Source organism: Poecilia reticulata, chromosome 8 (assembly GCF_904066995.2).
Source record: "Poecilia reticulata chromosome 8, P_reticulata-male-v2, whole genome shotgun sequence".
NCBI lineage: Eukaryota > Metazoa > Chordata > Actinopteri > Cyprinodontiformes > Poeciliidae > Poecilia > Poecilia reticulata.
In genome coordinates, this window is record NC_088837.1 from 12,847,618 (window position 1) to 12,867,462 (window position 19,845).

Here is a 19,845-nt window from a genome sequence, read left to right on the forward strand (position 1 = left end):
TTGTTGCCAAGGGGATTCTAATAATACAAATGTGAAATCAGATGCGTGTTTTTGTGCATCCAAGTTTAAATTCCAATAATCTAAGAATTTGTTAAAGGTAACTACTTACATTTGAAAGGCGCTGCACTGTTATGAACAGTATGAATAACTGCAAGTGGGCCCCACATTTTCTGCTAAATGGCTGTACGATATACTTCATGTGTATTACATAAGTAAAGGAAAAACAAACTCTGAAAAGAAAAAGTCCCTTCGACGTTTCTGTGACAGAATGCAATACCCGTCTCGATCAGTTTCAATTTTTACTACCGCATAAACTTGAGCCGTTTTGAAAAGGACTTCTTTCAGCTTTTTGATGTTTTTTTTCTCCCTCTTTACCATTATACTCCCCTGTGTCTTCTGTCTGATTGTTCACTTTGAAGACTTTTTAATGTCTTGTGAATCATCCAGTAAAATTTTACAGCTCTGACGTCCTGTCTGCCTTCTCGCCCATCGGGGGTTCTTCTTGCTGAGTCACCAAAATCCAACAAACCAGCTTTATATCAAACAGGTGAAAACAGCAGCGGGGAAACAAACTCACTCATGTCCTGGTGGGGAGGTGAAAACAAAAACAGAGAGATATTTGAGGGAGGAGATGAAAGAAAACAGGATGAGGGAAGAAGGATAAGTAAACAGAACAATGTACAGAAATGTCAAAGTAGTAATTGAAAGGCGAGCGGCGGAGGCTTCCTCATATTTTCTGAATGAAGTTGGCTTGGAAAAAAAAATTAGATGAAAGAAATAGGTAAATGCTGCAACTCTTTAATTAATATATACATTTAAAAACTTAAAAATTACTTAAATATTCACAACTCCTGCGACGTAAACGACTTTTAGCACGCCGTTTTAACTAAACGAGTCTTACACTTCAAGGACACTGAACTTAAAACAAGCAGCTGAGCCCATCCCTCTGCTAGCATGAGGTAGGGTGAACTGTGCTCACCAAATACACAAAACCCTTTAAGTACACAAAAAAATTACATTCACAAAAAGCCAGGCAAACAGGCTGCTTGACAAGATCAATGGAAAGCAGGTTATGTAGGATTTTGAGGCTGCTTTGTCGTCGGGGAAACCGGCTTTGAAATGAAACTTCTCGTTCGGCAGAGTCACTGAGAGGGTGTGGCAGCGCCGTGTTAAAACAACCTGCAATAATGATTTAACATGCCATAGGGAATGACTACAATGAGGTAAAACACTAACGGTAATAATGATTCAACCACTAAATTTTCTCTCCCCAAACTGGATCTAACACGTCATCATGCTCAGCAGAACACATCATTCTGGGGACAAAACACAAGCTAATCTGTTTTGCGCTACATGCAAGTAGTAAAACACTTTTAAGTTAGTATGTCAATACTAGTAGTATAATATGTAGCAAATAATATGCTATTCTATTCTGGATTATTTTTTATCTTTTCTTAGGTGTCCACAAATACAAGCTCATGATCACCAGACAAGCAAATGAATTGGTTTGGTGCTTTCGGCCAAGCCCATCAGCTATCTGAATACATAAAGCATATTGGAAAGAAAATCGGGCAGAAAAAAAAAAGTTCAATAGTAAGCAGTGATATTTTCATGCCTGACTGCACAGATCCAACACCATACACACCACTGTTAGAGTGCAGCTCAGGTTTCAAAGTTTGCAGAGCAGAGACTGCCTTTAGGTAATCTCTGTATGTTGACAATAAATATGAACATGACTCTGTGTGTGGGGGCTTTAAAGACACACCATGTGTCACATGACTGTGGGAGTTTTCGTGTCCGTCTCACCTCGCTTTCCTTGCTTTCGTATTTGTTGGCATTCTTGCCTTGGCTCTTCCTCCTCAGCTTTTTCAGGTCCGCCTGGGACTTCTCCAGAGAATCCTGCTTCATCTTGTGCTCCATCTGGTACCTCTTGAATGTGGCCTAAAGCAGAGAAATGACTCATGTGAATGAATGCTGGAACAGGAAACTAGTGATATTTTTTACAAAAATAAGAAATATTTTGCTTTTAAATATGAGTGGGCCAGTCTTAACCCTACAAAGTCAACACTTTAAGAGCTCTAAAGTACATGTTGTTCTATTCATATACTTATTACTTTGAATGAAATGCAAGAGATGGTGACATTTTCTGGTTCCTTTCCCCACATGTTGCTTTGAGCTTTCGGTCTCCTTTACCTGAGTGAACTAGAGCCCCTGCCAGATTCTCCAATTCTAGCAAAACCAAGTTAAACATTTAATTTGTGTAACAAACATTTCTCATGTGCTACTATCACTTCAAAGATATTCATTAAGGTTTAAAGGGCAGGTCTTCAAAGGTGATCCAGTCTCCTTCACATTCCCCAACTCAAACAAAAACGGTGTTAATGATTTGTGCTCTGTTTGTGCAGCAAAACATTTTACTTGTGCCACCATAATTTAGGATATATTAAAAGTATTAAAATTTGTTCATCTCCGTGAGTGGCTAAAACCTTTAGATGACCTTTAATCCTTTAAAACACTTCCAAATTCTGGTTGCATAAAAAAAAAAAAAAAAAAAAAAAAAAAAAACTTTACGGCACAAATCAGAACAAATCATGGATGCTATTTTTGTTTAAGTCAGTTAAAAGTAAGGAGGCTGATTCTCCTTGTCACAGTCTACTTTTAAATTGTATTAGTATCTTTAAAATCACAGCAACACAAAGCTTTACTCTACAAATCAGCTCAAACCTACATAGTAATAATGGGATAACAATGAATCCCCAACAGTTTTCTCCGTATTGAAATGGGAGCTACATTTCATCATCCACAAAATCTCCACAAGAGTGCAAATTGTTGCTTCCTTAAAGTAGCACCGTTTCTAAATATAACATTTCCAACGAGCTACTAGCATGCCTATTGGGAGAATAATTCACCTGCTGGAAGCTTGCTACTGAGCCGACTAACCCCTTAAAGTTAATTAAATCAGCATCCTCCTTTTTAACCTCCCAATGTCAGACTATATTCTCCCAGGCCTACTTCCAGGCAAACAAGATTAAGTGTTAGAAAGCATTACAGTTTGACTTTGTTATACACACTGCTTATAGTAACCAACTTCCAGTACAAATTTGTTTCCCCAATTTCTAAAGTGTTCATTATAGTTGTTGTATTTTATTTTTTTTTCCTGCTTTCATTTAGCCAAACACTGGCCAGAATTAAGGTAGACCTGAATATTAACCCTTTCAGGCATGGATTATGATCCTTTGTGTCAGGAATTTTTTCCCTTTTTTTCCCTTTTTTTAAAAATTTTCTTAAGGCATAAAAAAAGGTAGGGAAAAAAAAAGTTTTTATTATTTGGAAATACAAATACAAAGTTGTTATTTGAAAGATACATCAGTAGCATTGTTCTTTAGGAGTTATCTGATGTCACAATATTTTTTTTACCTGCAAGAGTCGTCTACAGTAGAAGGGGGGACTGGGTCGGTTGGCGTGCTTTTTTGTCTGTCGGCCATATTGGATTTAACAAAAATAATTTCTTGCACTTGTAGCTGATGGTCAGTAGTTGATAGTGTGTTTTATGATGCATTAGTGTCCACTTCAGTGGTCTGTGTGCATTTATAACATAAAAATCCACAAGAAGCACAAGAAAATGGCTTTTAGGTGGCTGTCCACTGTAGTCACCACTATGCATGAAAGGGTTAAAAACTCCAGACTTCAAAATTGTAAAAATGTAGCTACAAACCTTTCCCATGGTTCAAATAACTTCATAGAAAGTCCTGGATTTTCACCATTTGTATACAATTTTGAATAGTGTCCCCTCCCCCACCTGTTGCTGCAAGTAAGTTAAGGTCAGCAGATAAATATCTAAGCCATGGCTGTGAGTTGAGAGAAAAGTTTGAAGCCAACAACAATAGCTAGCATGTCTGCTAATAAACAAACCACTACAGCCTAACCCTAGATAGCATATCAATATCAAACCAGAACTAGTCCATTTTTACCTTCCAAGTAAAAATATCAAATATTACAAAACAATGTATTAATTTTTTGGCAGATTTCAGATTTTTACCAAACATTTGGTTGGTTTCAAAAAGTATTTTTCTATGTTTTTAAAAAGTCACAATTTTAATGCAACGTAGTGCTTCCCCAAACATTTGCAACAAACTATAAGAGCTAGAGTGCCCTTTCGCGAGAATAAACAGCTTACTGTAGTTCTGCTGTCAAACAAAATAACCCGACTAATAAACCAGGTCACATCAGTTTATCAATTTCATTACTCATCGCTTTCAGCGAGGTTTCCAGCTTTTATTTTCAACAAATTGTTGGCATTTTGATGCCACATTAATATTTGCTCCTTGTTCTTATCAACTGGCTTCAAATATGTCAGCAGACATATTTTCTGCTGGATAAATGGAATCTCATTTGTCCTTTGTGTTGTGTTCCTGAGATAACCTACTTTGAATTAATTATTCTCCCTGCAGTCATAATTATAGCTAGGGATTGCTACATGTGATCAGATTATGGTGGCGCCTAAAACCCTGGCATCATTTATTAATCCTCTTCAGCTGCTCATCCTGTCCTTGATCTCCATTATCAGAAATTTGAAATTCCTCCCCTATTACATTATGTTTGTCTATCCTCCATTTTGTCACTATGCAAATCACAATAATATACTTCTACATAAAAGTGTGAAAGGCTGCAAGAAGGAACGAAGCCGCCTCAACGTTATGACTTGCACATATACACAGAAACTACTTACTGTCATGTATTTGACATCCATGTCAGTCTTCCTCTCCAGCTCTGCTATTACCTCCCTGTGGAACCTCTTAAACTTCATTTGAAGAGGAGGGGGGGGGGACAAAAAAAAGAAAGTTGATTATTGAGCTGACAGAAGCGTGAGGGACTGACTTTTCAACTTTGCTGTCAACAACAACAACAGAAAGTGCAGTCAATCTCAGAGAAAAATGGAAAGCGATCATTATGGAGTGCATTGGTGAGTGTCTGTGGGGGTGAGAGCCAAGTCCAAGGTTGTGCTTATGAATGAGTCAGAAACAAAGCGTGGGAATGCCCATAGTCCTCCATCACATCCTCCCCTTCTCTGCAGCTCTCATTTATCTGCAGGTGTCAATGCGTTCGTCGAAGCCTTGTTGCGATGTGGCGACAGCCAGCTCCGGGGGAAACATCATCATATGCATAACATGCAGCATCAAAGCACCAAGAAGGTTTTCTGTTAAACTGAGGCTTTAACTCGAAGCTGGAGTTTATCAAGAAGAAAACCCACCCACAGGTTCTGCTGGTAACACCGTCTCAGAGGACTGCATCGCATCTTTTCTGCCCTGAAGTTCATTTTTAATGAGATACACTCTCAAACCAGTGCAGTTTATTTCTTAAAGAAAAAACTATCATATGACAACATAAGAAAACAGGATGGTCTTGCTAATTAATATTTCCACAGTTCTTTAACATTATAAACGTCACCATCAATGCACAGCTACATAGCGTCCCATTTTTACATGTTTAAATTTTCCTGACGGTTTTCCCATATGGAGTCAGGAGATGTTGCCAACTAAAATCTGAAGTAACACATTACTTTGACAGAAACACACTTAGAAGCAGCATTACGTGCAAAACTCACATGTCTACATTACAGTCTTGGCTAGCTACATTCAAAAAACAAAAAAAACACGTTAGGCTGAAAAGGTTTTCTGTAATAAAAAATCTTGATAGAGGGTTGAAGATTCTAAATACAAGATACTTTAAAATTTTGTTCTTTTGGTAATTTGACTCGTATGAACACAGATTCACCTAAAAAAAAAAAAATCCTTTTGATATAGTCGGAATGTTTTGTTACTGTAACTCAATTCAGTGAGTGAAGAAGAAATATAAAGACGGGATATATTTCAGAATTTATTTGAATGATCATCACTTAAAACATAATTCAGTCTCAAAAGACTAAAATATTTTTTTCTTACAGGAGTCATTCCCATTATTTTTGTATCACAACATTTCTGTTCAATTCTTTTATTAGAAAGCACAGGGAGTATTCAGATGGATGAATGACAAATGCATAAACACAAAGACAAAGAGTTGTTGCGAAGGGATGTTTTGAAATGAATATGTATGTTAATAGGTCCAAGCAAGCTGAATCGCAATGATAAACTTACGGAAAAACACCAGGGGGGTGAATCAGCCATGACACATTCGGATATATCAGAGGGAAGCAGGGCATGTGCAGATGCAAGTTTAATGAATCTCCATGCAACAGCTACAGCTGATGTTTTTCCAGAGCTTGTTTAGACTTGCCCTTGTACTCAAAGAAAAAAAAAAAAACAGCTCTCGTCGTCGTTAAATCACTTTACATCTCAGCTGCCCGTGCGGCTACTGGACATGTAGGTGGGGAAGGAGGCGATGTATTTTCTATTTATGGTTGTAGAAGAAAGAACTACCGGTCGAATGCGTCAGAAACAGCATGTTGCTGTGGAAATATACCGAGCAACAGGTTTACAGAGCGAGCGTGTCTGACAAAATGCTTTAGGGTTAGGTAACAATCACGGAGCGATCAAACAGCAGCTATTTAAACGGGTAATCTGTGGAACTTACATTTTCCTCCATCTCAAGTTGAGCCTTCCTGTGCACCTCGGAGATTTCTACCAGCACTGCACCTGCCAGACGAAAATAAATACATGGGTTAATGTCAGGAGGCTCGCTTTTCCTGCTTGCTTTTTTTAATTCGGTCCTTCCTGCTTTACAACCTAAAACTTCTTTAATCTCACTGTACAACGACAACAATGTACAGAATGTACTGTAAAGTGAAATGAGTAATTTGTAGTTATAAATAAATCTTATACCAATGAGTCCAAAAGTGTAAGGGGCTCATTATGTTTGACATCAAAGGAAAGGGATACCAGAAAAACTCAATCACCTGCTGGTAAGGTAATCTAAAACAGCTTTAATTAAAAAAAAAACACCAGCAAATTACCACCTTCTGTTGTTGCAAGTGATAATTCAAAGCGACTAAATCAGGATTGTGAGAAGAAAAAAATCTGAACACATTGAGTTCCTAATCTGAAATTGCAATTATTACACAATATTCAAGTATTAAATAATCATTGGGATTTTTATGAATCAATTTGTAAATTAATTGTAAACATATTGAGTAAAAATAAATAGAAAAATGAGATGTCTAATTTGTTAATTAGAGCTTTTTGGCTAAATAACATTTAAAATACAAACTAAAAAGACTGACATTGACCTAAGCCTTGCAACTGTTTACAAAAAATTAATATCACTTAAATTTTACAGTCTAAAAAAAAAAATCATGTTTAAAATGTAAAACCATTACATGTTTGCTGACTTTACACCAACAAATTTTTTGATGGTGCTTTTTGAGAGAGAGGACCTGGACAACTTTAAACACCTGGAGTAGTTCAAGACCCTCGGGTCTTCTGGTTCTGGTCTGCTCTGCATCCCCAGAACCAGAACCAAATGAGGAGAAGCAGCATTCAGCTTCTATGCACCACAAATTTGGAACAAACTTTCAGAAAACTGTAAAACAGCTGAAACCCTGAATGCCTTTAAATCTCGACTTAAAACCCACCTGTTTAGAGTTGCTTATGGAACATAAACAACAATTGGGGTTTGGATCCCAACCCAGGTTCAAGCGCTAGCAAGAAAAGGGGTGTGGGTTTAGAGTCTCCCCCATTGTTGTAAAGGGGTTTGGGGTGGAGACCCCCCCTGTTGTTTGAAAAGGGGTGCGGGTTGGAGTCCCCCCCCCCATTGTTGAAGAGAGGTGTGGGGTGCGGGTTGGAGTCCCCCCCTCTTTTTTTTTTTTTGATGAGGTACCCATAAGGGCAGAACTTCGACTCAGCAGGAAATTTTATGTTTTTTGATTGTTGATTCAATGTTGCATGATTCTGTGTTTTTGTGTTTAATGATGTAAAGCACTTTGAAATGCCTTGCTGCTGAAAGGGGCTATACAAATAAAATTTGATTGATTGAAGGCAGCCTTCCTGCTGATTTGCATCTGTTTTAACGATCCAGTCAGACCGCTTTGGTCCTGGGTAATGTGGCCAACAGATTTAGAAAGTCTTTATCCAAGAGTCATGAGTTTAGGTGTTTCTGCACAGCATGGGATTGCTGTAGGCATCACAACAAGGAGAATAGTGAATCAATAAAGCTAAAGCATATGCCGTAGTCTAGTTTTGGTGAAATTAAGCTAAATGTCAAGTATATTCAAGGGTTTATTTCTTTATGCCTCTAAAGGAAATCAAACAAGATTTATAACTACCACAAGACTATTTGGTTTACAAACTGCTGTACTAAACTATCCACACACAACAGACTGTTCCTTTTTTCTTGTGACGGCCACAAACTGGGAGGTAACTGAGGGATTTTACAGAACAGAACAAAGCAAGTGTATAAATGTTTAAAAGAAGAAAAAAATGTATTCATTTTAGGACTATTCATATAAAAACATCCAAAAACAGAGGAAAAGATTTTTTGAAAAGACATCCCAATTTACTTGTGTCCCACCAAATAAAATTCATGGTGATCAATTCCATTTGAAACCAGTACATTCTAATACTAAAATGAAAGTTTTGCATTTTTTCCACAGGCCTCTGTAGTTTGTTAGAAATAATTTGTGAAAAAAGTAGAATATAATACAAAAGAAACAGCTTTAGTAAAATCTGGAACAGCAGCAGCAGAAATAATAAAGGTTTAATGTGACCCTGATGAGAAAACAATGAAACACAGTTCTGAAGCTATAGTTTCTGATTTACAGTGAACAAAATGACCATTTCTCTATTTTTGGAAATCTAGATACATGTATTTCACTTTTACAATCCATTCCAAATTTCTTTTAAAAAAATCTAGACTAGATTATAGTAGATTAAATCTAGGTGATTATACCTGCACTTCAATGCCTAGTTTGACTTCTAAGATGAACCTAGTTGATGCATCTTCTGTCATGTTTACAGCCCAGAGGCAAAATAACTAAAAAGCCAAAAGAAAAAGTAACAAAAAATATTGGTTAGTAGGTCAAACATCAATGAGTTGGGGAAAAAAAACTACTTTTATATTATTTAATAAGTTATGGAGTCTGGAACCTCACACTGTTTTGGGGAAAATGTTTAATTAGATTGCAGAATTTTCAAAAATGAACAGAACATTTTCCTCACTGTATACTTCAGCAACAGTATGTAGATGTAAACATGGTGCAATACCTGGGTAGATATTTTTAAAAAGCCTTTGACAAAGAGACTGAGAGATCTAAAAAGAAATAAATTATTTTAAATGTGAACTAAATGACAGAAAACCCAGAAACAAATGCACAATCCTTGACAGTCACTGTATTTGCTGCTAGGTGAACAGATCACAATGAGCTGTAAATGCATCAGTATGTAAACAGTGCACTTCCTTTAGCTGTCAAACCACACCTACCCGCTCCACCTTCCCTTATGGTGGGACTGGCTGTCATAGTTCAGTCTGGTAGAAAAAAAAAAAAGATTTTAAAAGAACAGGAGCTGACAGGAATGCAAAGGCTGTGTTAAGATGTTAGGTGAAGGGAGAAAAAGAGTGTTAAAGCAGTGTATGTAGTGGGAATGAAAATTGTTAGGAAATGAGATGAGACAAATGTTGGAAAAGAACAGGAAAAGTCAATACCACATGACAGGTTTTGATTGCCTGAAAGCAAAACCAGCAATAAATCACTGCTAACGTCTGAATACACATGACATTAAAATTCTCCCAAAAAATGTGAGCAGGTGTGGTTTTGAGTCAAATACCAGACAAACAGGTTTTTATGCACAGCACGAGAGTCTGTTGTCTGTTGTCCAAGTGATGAGCCGGAAATGTAAGCAGTGATCTGCCGGGAGATGATTGAAATTACTCACGGCGTAGAAAAATGACTTGGTTTCAGCAACGTCACTGCCGGTGACTGCCTCGTTCCAGAGGGCCCCACTCATTTGTTTACTGTTGTCACGATCGGCACCAAACGTTGCCAGGAAACAGGTGTGCTCAAATCAGCGAGTTTGTGAGGGCGAAAAGTGTGTCATGATGACAAGGCGCCAAAAGCAACCCACCACCATTAGCTAACAAAAACATCGGAAAATACAGAGGGCGACAAACCCACACGGTTCAGACAGGTTTCCTGAAGGCTTGTTTGCCCAGACTGTAAAAACGGGGCTTGACTTTGCGGAGCAGTTTGATAAAAATCTAGTTTCTCATGAATGAAGTGAACGAGTTGTTTGTTCAATGGAGCAAAAGAATCCAAAATGTGTCAAAGTAATAATTCTTCCTCCCCGAGAGGGAATCTTTCCGTATGAGATCATCATTTTTAGCTAAACCAACAGGGCCCCATTTTTAAATACTGATAAAAATGACTACAAGATAAATGTAACTGGTTCATTTTTAGCTTCTGCTTCCATGGGGAACATGTGAAGGAAGACCCAAAGAAACAAGTAATTCAAGTAAGACAGATGTGTGGAGATAATCCTAATTCAGGAAACTGCTGCAAGAAAACTCTGTTCACATCTACAAAATAGTAACCCTAAAAGTTTAAAACAAGACGAGGAGGACAGCAAGGAAGAAACATAAAATCATAATCTGTGAAGAAGCGGTCCTGTTTCACTTCTAGATGCAAAATCATAACAAAAAATAAAAATAAAATAAAACATTCTTTCATAACTTTGGGAAATCTTAAGCAGGGTTCTCCATTTTCAGTCACTGAACTGCGTCATTTTCCTACTTTAGTCACTGACATTATGCTACTGTAATGTAGGATTAGTCTAATGCTTTAGACACACCTTTACCAAGGGTACCAACGTGTGCAAACAGCACTGTAGCTGAAAATCCTTGCCAGAACGCTCTAGAAGGTAAAAACAATAACAAGTTTCCTTGGTTATAAATAAACTCCCTCCTTTCTTTCAGCTGATTTGGATGACATTTGGCCAGTAGAATTCAAAAAGGGAAACTGTTCTTCTACTGTTTTTGACTGTAGACAAAATAATCCTCGCACCAGTGAGAGTCACGTGACACGGCATGCAAACATGTTAGGTTTATGTAAAAATGCACCAGGTACTATTTAAACATTGGCGATCAAGTGTTTTTACTGAATGAGAATATTATCACACTTTTTGTCACAACGAGGTGGAACTACAAACTGAAGTAATAAGGTAAAGCAGTGAGCTGAAAACTGATAAAAAAGAAAGAAGACCCTTGGAATGAAACTGAGCAGCAGTGTGGATAAAGTTAGCTTTGCTTTGATAACAAGAATGAAGAATTTAACAAACTTTCAGCAAACTTAAATTGTGATTTAGTAAAAACTGCGAGGGATTAAAAAGCTCAATCATTTTATTGTGGCCAAATGTTTGGTATAAACTTTGAATTGGGTTTTGGCAGAAATAGTTGGCCTTCAAAGAGCACAAGGTATTCGGTTGGATTGACAAGACAATCCAATTCATTTGTAACTAAATATAAAACAACCCAACATCTACTGAATTTTGTAAGATATGAACAGTTGAAAACTACAACTGAATCCCAATTCATTTCTACATGAACCTAAACAACTTTCTGCTGCCCTGTGAGAGGTCAGATGATTATGCAAATGTTGGGTGTGACAAGAGTCGGAGGTAGACTAATTATAAGGAAGAAGGTAGCAGGATAAGGTGCAGAGGTCCTACAATTTCTTTCAAGAGTATCTGGTTTCTGGCGATGTGTCAGTGGAGCTCGGGTTTCTGACAGGGCAGCTGCTCTACATCCATGAGCAAGTTCCTAATGACAATGTAGACACTCTCTTATTTACATACATTACTGCTTTTAGGAGTCTGAAGATGTCACATCCATATCACAAAGCATCTGGTTTTATAGTCGGCAATCATTAGATGACATTCAACTCTGTGTTTATTCACCACTTTCCTAAATAATTCAAAATTAATGACAGACAGAAATGATCCATTATGGCAGAACAGTGCGACTCCCTTTGTGGTCCTGGAGTTTATCCACACATAAAATGTCACTTTAAAGTTGCATATTTGAACATCTGATTACTAAATAAAACCTCTTTTTGTTATTTAGTTATGAACAATGAGCAGTTTATGTCCCTTCAATCACAAACAATCACGATTCAAAGCATTAAAGAGAAATAATTTCAGCAGCTCTCAATAGCAACTTCTAAATTAATATATGCATACAATTCTAGTGCAAGTCCAATAGAAGGATTTACACTAAAGCTGAGAAGTAAGGCACACATACACGCTGCACTTTCTGAGAAATGACTAACTGAAGAAAACAGCTCGCTGGTAACCCTCCACCATCTTGGACTGCAGCTGTCACTGCAATTCTTGTTCAACATTATGCCAAGTTTGGTGGAGTGACACATTAACCAATTGTAAAAATGCCAGAGACAACAATTGGTGAGAAGTTGCGGACAATTCGAATAAAAATTCAGCAGCTGACGCCAACAGGTGGTTTTCAGTAAACATCCAAATATAAAACCACATAAACCATCTTTAAACCAGTGTTAAGATGCTAGCAACTACATCCAACCACTTTTGATATCAATATTTTACCATTGTGCTTTAATTAGCCGTTTTTCGGATTCATGTTAACTTTTTGTGCTAAACTAAGAAATGCTTCTGTTTTGGCCCAGACAGAATCTGGCAAATGCAGGAAATTATAGCCATGCTGTGGCATAAATACAGCTAGCAAGAACTGCAGCTATCCAGGAAAAAAAACAACAAGTAACAGTATAAAGACCTTTTTTTTAACTACGCCAGGAAACAGCACAGCAACAGGTGGCTCTTCCCAATGTGCTGCAGAATTTAATTAGCAGTTTAGCTCTAAAACCACAGGAGACAGGAGAGGCATACAGTGGCTAAATCAAAGTGTGTCACTAGTGACAGTGAGTTAGGATCCCAGTCGTGTCTGGCTGCATATCAGCCAGTGGGAAGGTGAAGCTTGGGAATTTGACCGGGAACAAACTGAAGACTAAACAAACTCTGTTTACTCATAAACCTTTCACACTCAGCCATAAACTTAAATATTAAGCATCACTCATCATGCGCTTTTACTGCAGTGCAGCTTCGCTTCTGCACTGGTGGCATTTGTCATAAATGTGGACTCATGTGTGTCCAAGCTTTTAACCAATACTATTCCTACCATACCCAGTAGGAAACTCTGTAAAATCTAACACACATAAGACCTGAAATGTAAAATAAATAAATGAAAATACTTTAAATATTTGCCAACCTCTTAGCCAAAAATGTTCAAAGCAAGAGTTTCAAAACACTATGACAACTTTTTACTCACAAAAAAGTTGACAGCACAATTTTATGAATAATATGGTGCCTGTAAAGTGGAACACATTTAAACACAAATTCAGTATAAACACCTTGAACACTGATTTTCCTCTACACACTCAGAAGCCTGACTTTAATTAACCAAAAGGCTCCACATGTGGTGTGTGTGGTGTGTGTGTGTGTGTGTGCACCATGTCTCCAACATTGTGCGTTCGCTGCTTTTTCTTTGACTTCTGCAACCTAAGCAAAGAAGCTAATGGAGGACGGGAGACACTCTACTCCCCTCCACAACAATCAAAGGGGTCTGTGAGCAGCATCTCGCAAACAGAATGACTCTGCACAATCACCAAGGCATGGAACTTCCTCATGCATTTTTAACAGCGGGCAGACACACGCATCTATGGATTTATTTTCTTCTCAACTTAAAAATGCTCTTCTTGTTTTTTGTTTTTGTCAATACGGCTGCATGATGCAAAATCCAGACTATCCAGAAAGTTGTTGGTGAAAACACAGGCAAATCGGAAACCAAATTTAAGGCATATAATCATTCTGGCCACAAAGGCCACATCTCTTCTCACTCCACAAATGTGCAAATTTGGACTTTCCAAGGGAGCACCCAACATCGACATTAAAAAATGGAAGAAAGCTGTATTCTCTGATAAGGAAAAAAAGAAAAAAAGTTGACATTTTTTTAGCCTTCCAGCATTTCATGTATGACAAGAAGATCCCACTGAAGAAGTTTTAGGCACAGTGCAGGAGCTTTTTTCTAACCAAGTCTGGTTTGTGTCGGGTTGTCAAAATGCAACTGGATATTACGGAGATGGTGCGGCAGGCAGACTGCAGGTGCCCATCAGTCCAGTGATCACTGGGTATTTCAACAAGAAAATGCTGCAGCTAATCAATGAAAATGTTTTGTGTTCGATGGCAAAGGAGATTTACAAAAAGTGAAAATTCAAGGCTATTAAAATCCCGTCACTTTCACCATTTGAAGCACTGTTGCAACAGATCTAAGGAAACAGTTCCATCACGCTTGTCTCCTTTTGTGAGGCTATGGTTTTAAACTTATCATCTCTCTTTTTGACATAAAATTTCAAAAAAGGAATTTTGCCTGTTAAGGATTTCAAATATCCTTAAAAGAACTGCAATAAAACAGAGTCAGAGATGGAGAGAGATATAGACAGAGAAAGATCTTCACTGTGTAAAGATTTTCCCTTTTAATCCCAGAGGAGAGCAACGTAGAAACTTACCCAAATCTTTGGAGACAGGAGATCCAGCAGCGTTCTCTCCAATCTTAGACAGTGCATCAAAATACATCTTTCCTGACATGGACATAGCTGGGGAAATGATAAAAATGTTTGTGGTTGAAGGCCACAAAAAAGATGTAGATGTATTGCATTTTCTTAAATCAAATCCCCAATAGATTATCAGTCTACCAGAAAATGCAGTAAAACAAAAAAACACAACTCACCATTAACAGACTTCTCATAGCTCTTTCCCAGGTTCACCAGGTTCCTAAGGCCTGGGTTGAACTGTTCCATCACATTCTGCAAGAAGACAGGAAGACAGTGACCATAAGAAAGAAAGTGTCATTAAACATGAGCAACAGGAGAGGGAAGTTAAGAAGCTCATACAAAAATGGGTTTTTAAATGGAGAGCCAGGTTTTTATTTGGCAAGGCAGTTAAATATCTTGTATCTTGCCATTTTATTTTGGTCCAGATGCAGCAAAGTAATCATGTCTGGATCAGCCCAACTTGTTCTACTGGCCAGATTAGCTGTCTGCTTATTTTGATACTGATTGTCATATCTAATTATATTGCAAACTAGATATGTGTCCGATTAAAAAGTCACTCAACATGAACAAAGGATTAACTGGTTTTAGCAAAGTTTGAAAAGCTAGATGGCTGCATGGATGAATGGGTGGAGATATCAATAGCAGGATGATTGGACAGATGGACGGACTTGTAGTTGGATGTACTGATCTATAGATATCTGGGTGCACAATAGTGGATATTGGATCATAGTTTTCATTGCAATATCAATAGGAGGAATACTGCAATCATGTAGAACTAACCGGATGCAATATTTGGTAGGTTATTACATTTGCAAAGCAAATGAATCATAACAATAATGTGTATGTCCTGTTTAAATGACATTCCTTGCCCTCAAGTGCCAAAACCAGATCCATACAATCAGTGGCGAGATGCTGTACCTCACTGAGTGGAGGGGGCGTTACAACGGAGGGAAAGGAGAAAAGAGCCAGGAGGAAACTGTGGGTCAATTGTAATTATTATCACCAACGCACTATTCATCACAATTAGCTATTTCCTTGATGGCGTGCAGCCCAAATTACCAGTTTGTGGATGAATAAATGTACTATTCTATGAATGCAGCTATGAATGGATGGAAGTTAAATAGATTTACACATTACTAGTAAACAGTATCCCATGGTACCCAAGTATTTTGTGTTAAAATAGTCATTTGAAATATTTTTCAGTTCAGTTTACCTCTATAGCACCAAATACATATTATCTTAAGGCACCTACCTTAAATGAAATGCTGGTTTAGCTGTAAACCCATGTCTACAAATGATCCAACCTCAGTTAAACGCAGCAAGTCACCCACTGCAATCAATGTTTCATGAGTCATGTAATGATCACCCAATTCGGATTCACGCCTTAAAGTCGGGAAATGACATTTAAGATAAAAATGCATCACTCAGATTATGAAAAATGTGAGGGATTATACAAGCCACAATCTAATTCATGAGCTCGATATAATTGTGCTTTTAAATTTCTAACATCAATTAAATGAAAGGTAAGCTGTTACTCTGAGAAACTTTTGACATGTTGCAAAATGTGTGAACCTTCAATTAATTTCACAGCAAAACCATATAATTTCAATACCCGTTATGAGCACTTTGTTACCATTAACTGTGAACAAGAGGTGATGGCTGCTGAGGAGCTCGTTGTATAATCTTACCACACAAAGCACACAGGCACCTAAATTATTAAACCTGGAGTCTTTCCCCTGTATTTCACCACTTCAATGAGCTGCGGGGGCTGTCCTAACAAGAGGCCGGGCAAATAAAAGCTGTTCAAAAGGACTAAAGACTTACAAGAAAAGCCTTGAGTCTGCTTCCCCCCCCCCTCGCTCCAGCTCTTTATAGTCCTTCACTTGGCTACCTGTGGAGAGTCGCATGCAGAGTGCAAGAACTGGCAACTGTTAATGGGTTTTTTTTTTAATGCCAATCTGGTACCTTTATTATTCTAAAGACTTTTTTTTTTTAATGGATGCAATAACAATCTTTAAAGAAAATATATTTAAGAGGAATTTTACATGAACAACCTCAAGCTTAATGGTTGCACCGCAAATCCCCAGTCAACATGTGTATGTGGGTTTTGCTCACAGTATGGAACCCAGTTGGACTGACAAAATGCATAGTGGCCACTTTACGAAGCTCTTTTCTCGACCCAGTATTGAGAAAATCTGCTTAAATCAAGCAACACATTTAGGTCTCATTTGTGTCAAACTTCCAATCCCAATTAAGTAATTAATTAAGTAAAACAACAACTGTAAAGTTTATTTCAACAATTTAATTCTCAAAGCGAAACTCATAAGATATGAATTTGTTAGACAATTCATTTGTGATGACTTTAGTAGCCCACGGCCTAGAAATACTTCTGTGTGTGGTGGCTGGTAAAGCATTTCCCCCAGCCACAGCATCACACCTCAGGAAACTCCCCTAACATCTTGTATGGGCTTTGCTGCATAATCCTATATCTTACTCAACTTTTTTCTGCCACACTTTTTCCTTTCACTAAATTTTCCATTAAAGTGTTAGGACGCATCACAACCTATTCAGCTCTTTTGTTGCTTTTTGTGTGACACATCATCTGCTGAGCAAACATTGTTTTTTTTCCTCTAATTTTTTTGGTTGGTGTCGTGTAACGTTACACTTTGCTGACTAAGTTTTTTGTAATAGCGTTACACTAAAACTGTGTCTTTGTGTATGCGTTACATTTTTTGAAGAAACCATTTTACACAAAATTATTTCTTAGGATAACTTCAATAAATACTATACGTTTTCAATTACACACCAATTTATTTAGATGAGTCCACACAAACAAGTTATACGAAGATCCAAAATGAATCGATTGTCAGAGCCACATGTTGGCTGAGATAAGGATGATACTGTAAAAGCAACTCTTTTTCTGAGGAAACAATACAAACGGGGTGGAGCCAGTTCTTCAAAACCAGTGATTCAACTCTCCAAAAACCAGCTTTCTGAACTCAGGCAAAACCTGTTGGAAAACTCTTTAGAAGCGTTTAAATACTGTAAGTTAAAAAAATGCAGAGCTAAACAGGCTGCTAAGGGAGCTAAGTATATTTGAAAATGTACATAATACTACTTAACAGACCTTGTAACAGTTTATCTTAATCTATACAAGTTCCAGTAGGGGAAAAAAAACAACCTCTTTCCACGTTAAATTTGCTTTTAAAATAAGTAATACGCTTTTAATTAGTTAACACCTGTTCAGCTTTGCTGTGCTCCATGTCTGTTTAAGTATGGAGGAATTTTCTCCCCCGTGGTCGCACCTGTTGTCTTCCCAGCTTCCCATCTAAACCAGCAGCCATACACCTACCTTATATGTACTTTCGGTGAGCTTGTTCGCCTCATCCACCTTGTTCGACATCTTTATCCTCCTCTCGACGCCCGGATAGATGAAAAAAGCAGAGGTTTTTTTTTCTTCTCGAATTTATTTCTCAGACGCTACACCAACGCGAGCCAAAAAAGGAAAGAAGGAATCCCAAGGGGAGAAGTGACCAAAACCTACGGATGTATAAAATCCCTCATAGCCCACAGGAAACGCCGGACGCACTCATGGCGACTAAAAATAAGACAAAACCCGTCTTGGGTGGAAGAAAGTGCAATTTTTCTGTCGTTACCACTGCTGCTCGGTACTAAAAGGCTGAGCTGTCAAACTTGTTGTAGGTGGTTAGTTCACAGAAGGGGAGGAGACCTGTGGAGGGAGGTATTATTAGCCTATTTTAACCCTTAACTGTTTTTGTGAGAATCTTATGAAACTTCATAATGATTATTTATTGCCACAAAGTAGTTAGCATTTTAACTTTTAACTGGAAAATGCTTCTTGATTTCATAATAAACCAATGTCACTTTAAAATTTCGGATGGAGGTTTGAATTTTTTTATTTTTTTTATTTTTATTTTACCCTCGTCGGAAGACGTATTTTATGTGATTTTTAACTTGAAACCCATTTGACCCCATGGTAGATATATTTTCGACTGATTTCCACACCTTTAGTTGATCTTACAATTTTGCTCAATCATCTGTTTAAGGATTAGCTAAAGATTTAGCGTTGCTGGCCTTAGCTTCATTAGTAACATTTTTGTTTGCTTTCGATACATTTTTGTATCCATTGTTTGCATATAGCTTTACCTACCTGACAGGCTCCACAGAAGTAGAAAATAGATCAACTATGGGCCACGGGCGCCCCCTTGAGGCAGGTTGCACATACATAAACACCAGTGGTGGATATTAAGTTCCCTGCTAAAGTAGTGAAACCTCTTCAACCCTTTTTCATGTTCACAACTACATTTTTATTACTAGAATTTTTTTTGTGTGTAAAATCTTAAAAGTCTGCCGTGCATATTCATTGCAATTGCACAACAACTAAAGGCACCACCTAAGAGTTTCCCACTTAATAACTGCATTTCAGCTATTGACAAGTTATTCAACATTAATAGATCGTGAGTGGCTTCTTTCTAAAACTGCTATGGTGTAAAGCAGTTCTTGTTGTTCTGGAGAGGATGTTAAACCAGAAGGGTCATATTATTGGCATGCTTCAACAAATGTTAAACGTCTAAAGTGAAACTCAACACTTCTCAAAAACTACAAGGTTTGTGAGGAGTCAACTTTGCAAAAGAAATGTGGTCAGATAAAAACAATGGCTTGAATCTTGAATGAATTAAAAGGTTTGGTGAAATAAAACAACAACACCATGGATATAAGCAAAAGTGAGAGTGTTCTGCATTTACAATACAAAGAAAATTTAAGGGATTAGGCCTAAACAGCCTTGGGAAATCCACTGATCAGAGAGGTTAATTGGTAAAAGGCTTCAGTTTCCTCAGGAGCATAAAGACTGGACTTTGGAGCAATGGCAGAAGGTCATGCTGTCTGATGAGTTTAGATTTACACCAATGCAGAGAGACTGACACATCAGGGTGAGAAGAGAGATGAAGTGATGCTTCTGTCTATTTTACAAGCCTGTGGTAGTAATGGTATTAAATGGGGTTTGAAGATATTGGTTAAGCAACATTATGTGCCCAAAGATTGAGCCCGAGAATAAACTGTTGGTTATTCCAACAGTGTTTTTTTTTTCTTTACTATTGCTTTTTTGTTATTTTCCCCAGGATGTAAATCAAGAAGGTTTGTTGGATTCGCTGATTAAAATATAATAATCTACCACTAGATGTCCCTCACAGTCAAGTCAAGACAGGTTTCATAACTGAATTATTTTTTTTTTTTTACCAATTATTTACATGCGTTTATATATA

At 37.6% G+C, this 19,845-nt stretch overlaps 1 protein-coding gene across 2 annotated transcripts in view; it reads right to left on the reverse strand.

The window, feature by feature from the left end:
• The window catches only part of baiap2l1b (BAR/IMD domain containing adaptor protein 2 like 1b), a 32,569-nt gene extending 14,199 nt beyond the window's left edge, over positions 1-18,370 (reverse strand). The window contains exons 1-6 of one of the 2 annotated variants that reach the window (XR_534322.3): positions 17,913-18,370; positions 14,737-14,812; positions 14,516-14,602; positions 6,571-6,632; positions 4,730-4,801; positions 1,807-1,941 (exon numbers count right to left, since the gene is read on the reverse strand). Coding sequence is in view for 1 of the 2 variants with exons in the window: in XM_008416827.3 (XP_008415049.1) it covers positions 1,807-1,941; positions 4,730-4,801; positions 6,571-6,632; positions 14,516-14,602; positions 14,737-14,812; positions 17,913-17,963 (483 nt within the window). In the remaining variant the exon portion in view is untranslated. The remainder of the gene's footprint in view (positions 1-1,806; positions 1,942-4,729; positions 4,802-6,570; positions 6,633-14,515; positions 14,603-14,736; positions 14,813-17,912) is intronic. The other variant, XM_008416827.3, reaches the window with a different exon arrangement.
• Between the last annotated feature and the right edge of the window lie 1,475 nt (positions 18,371-19,845).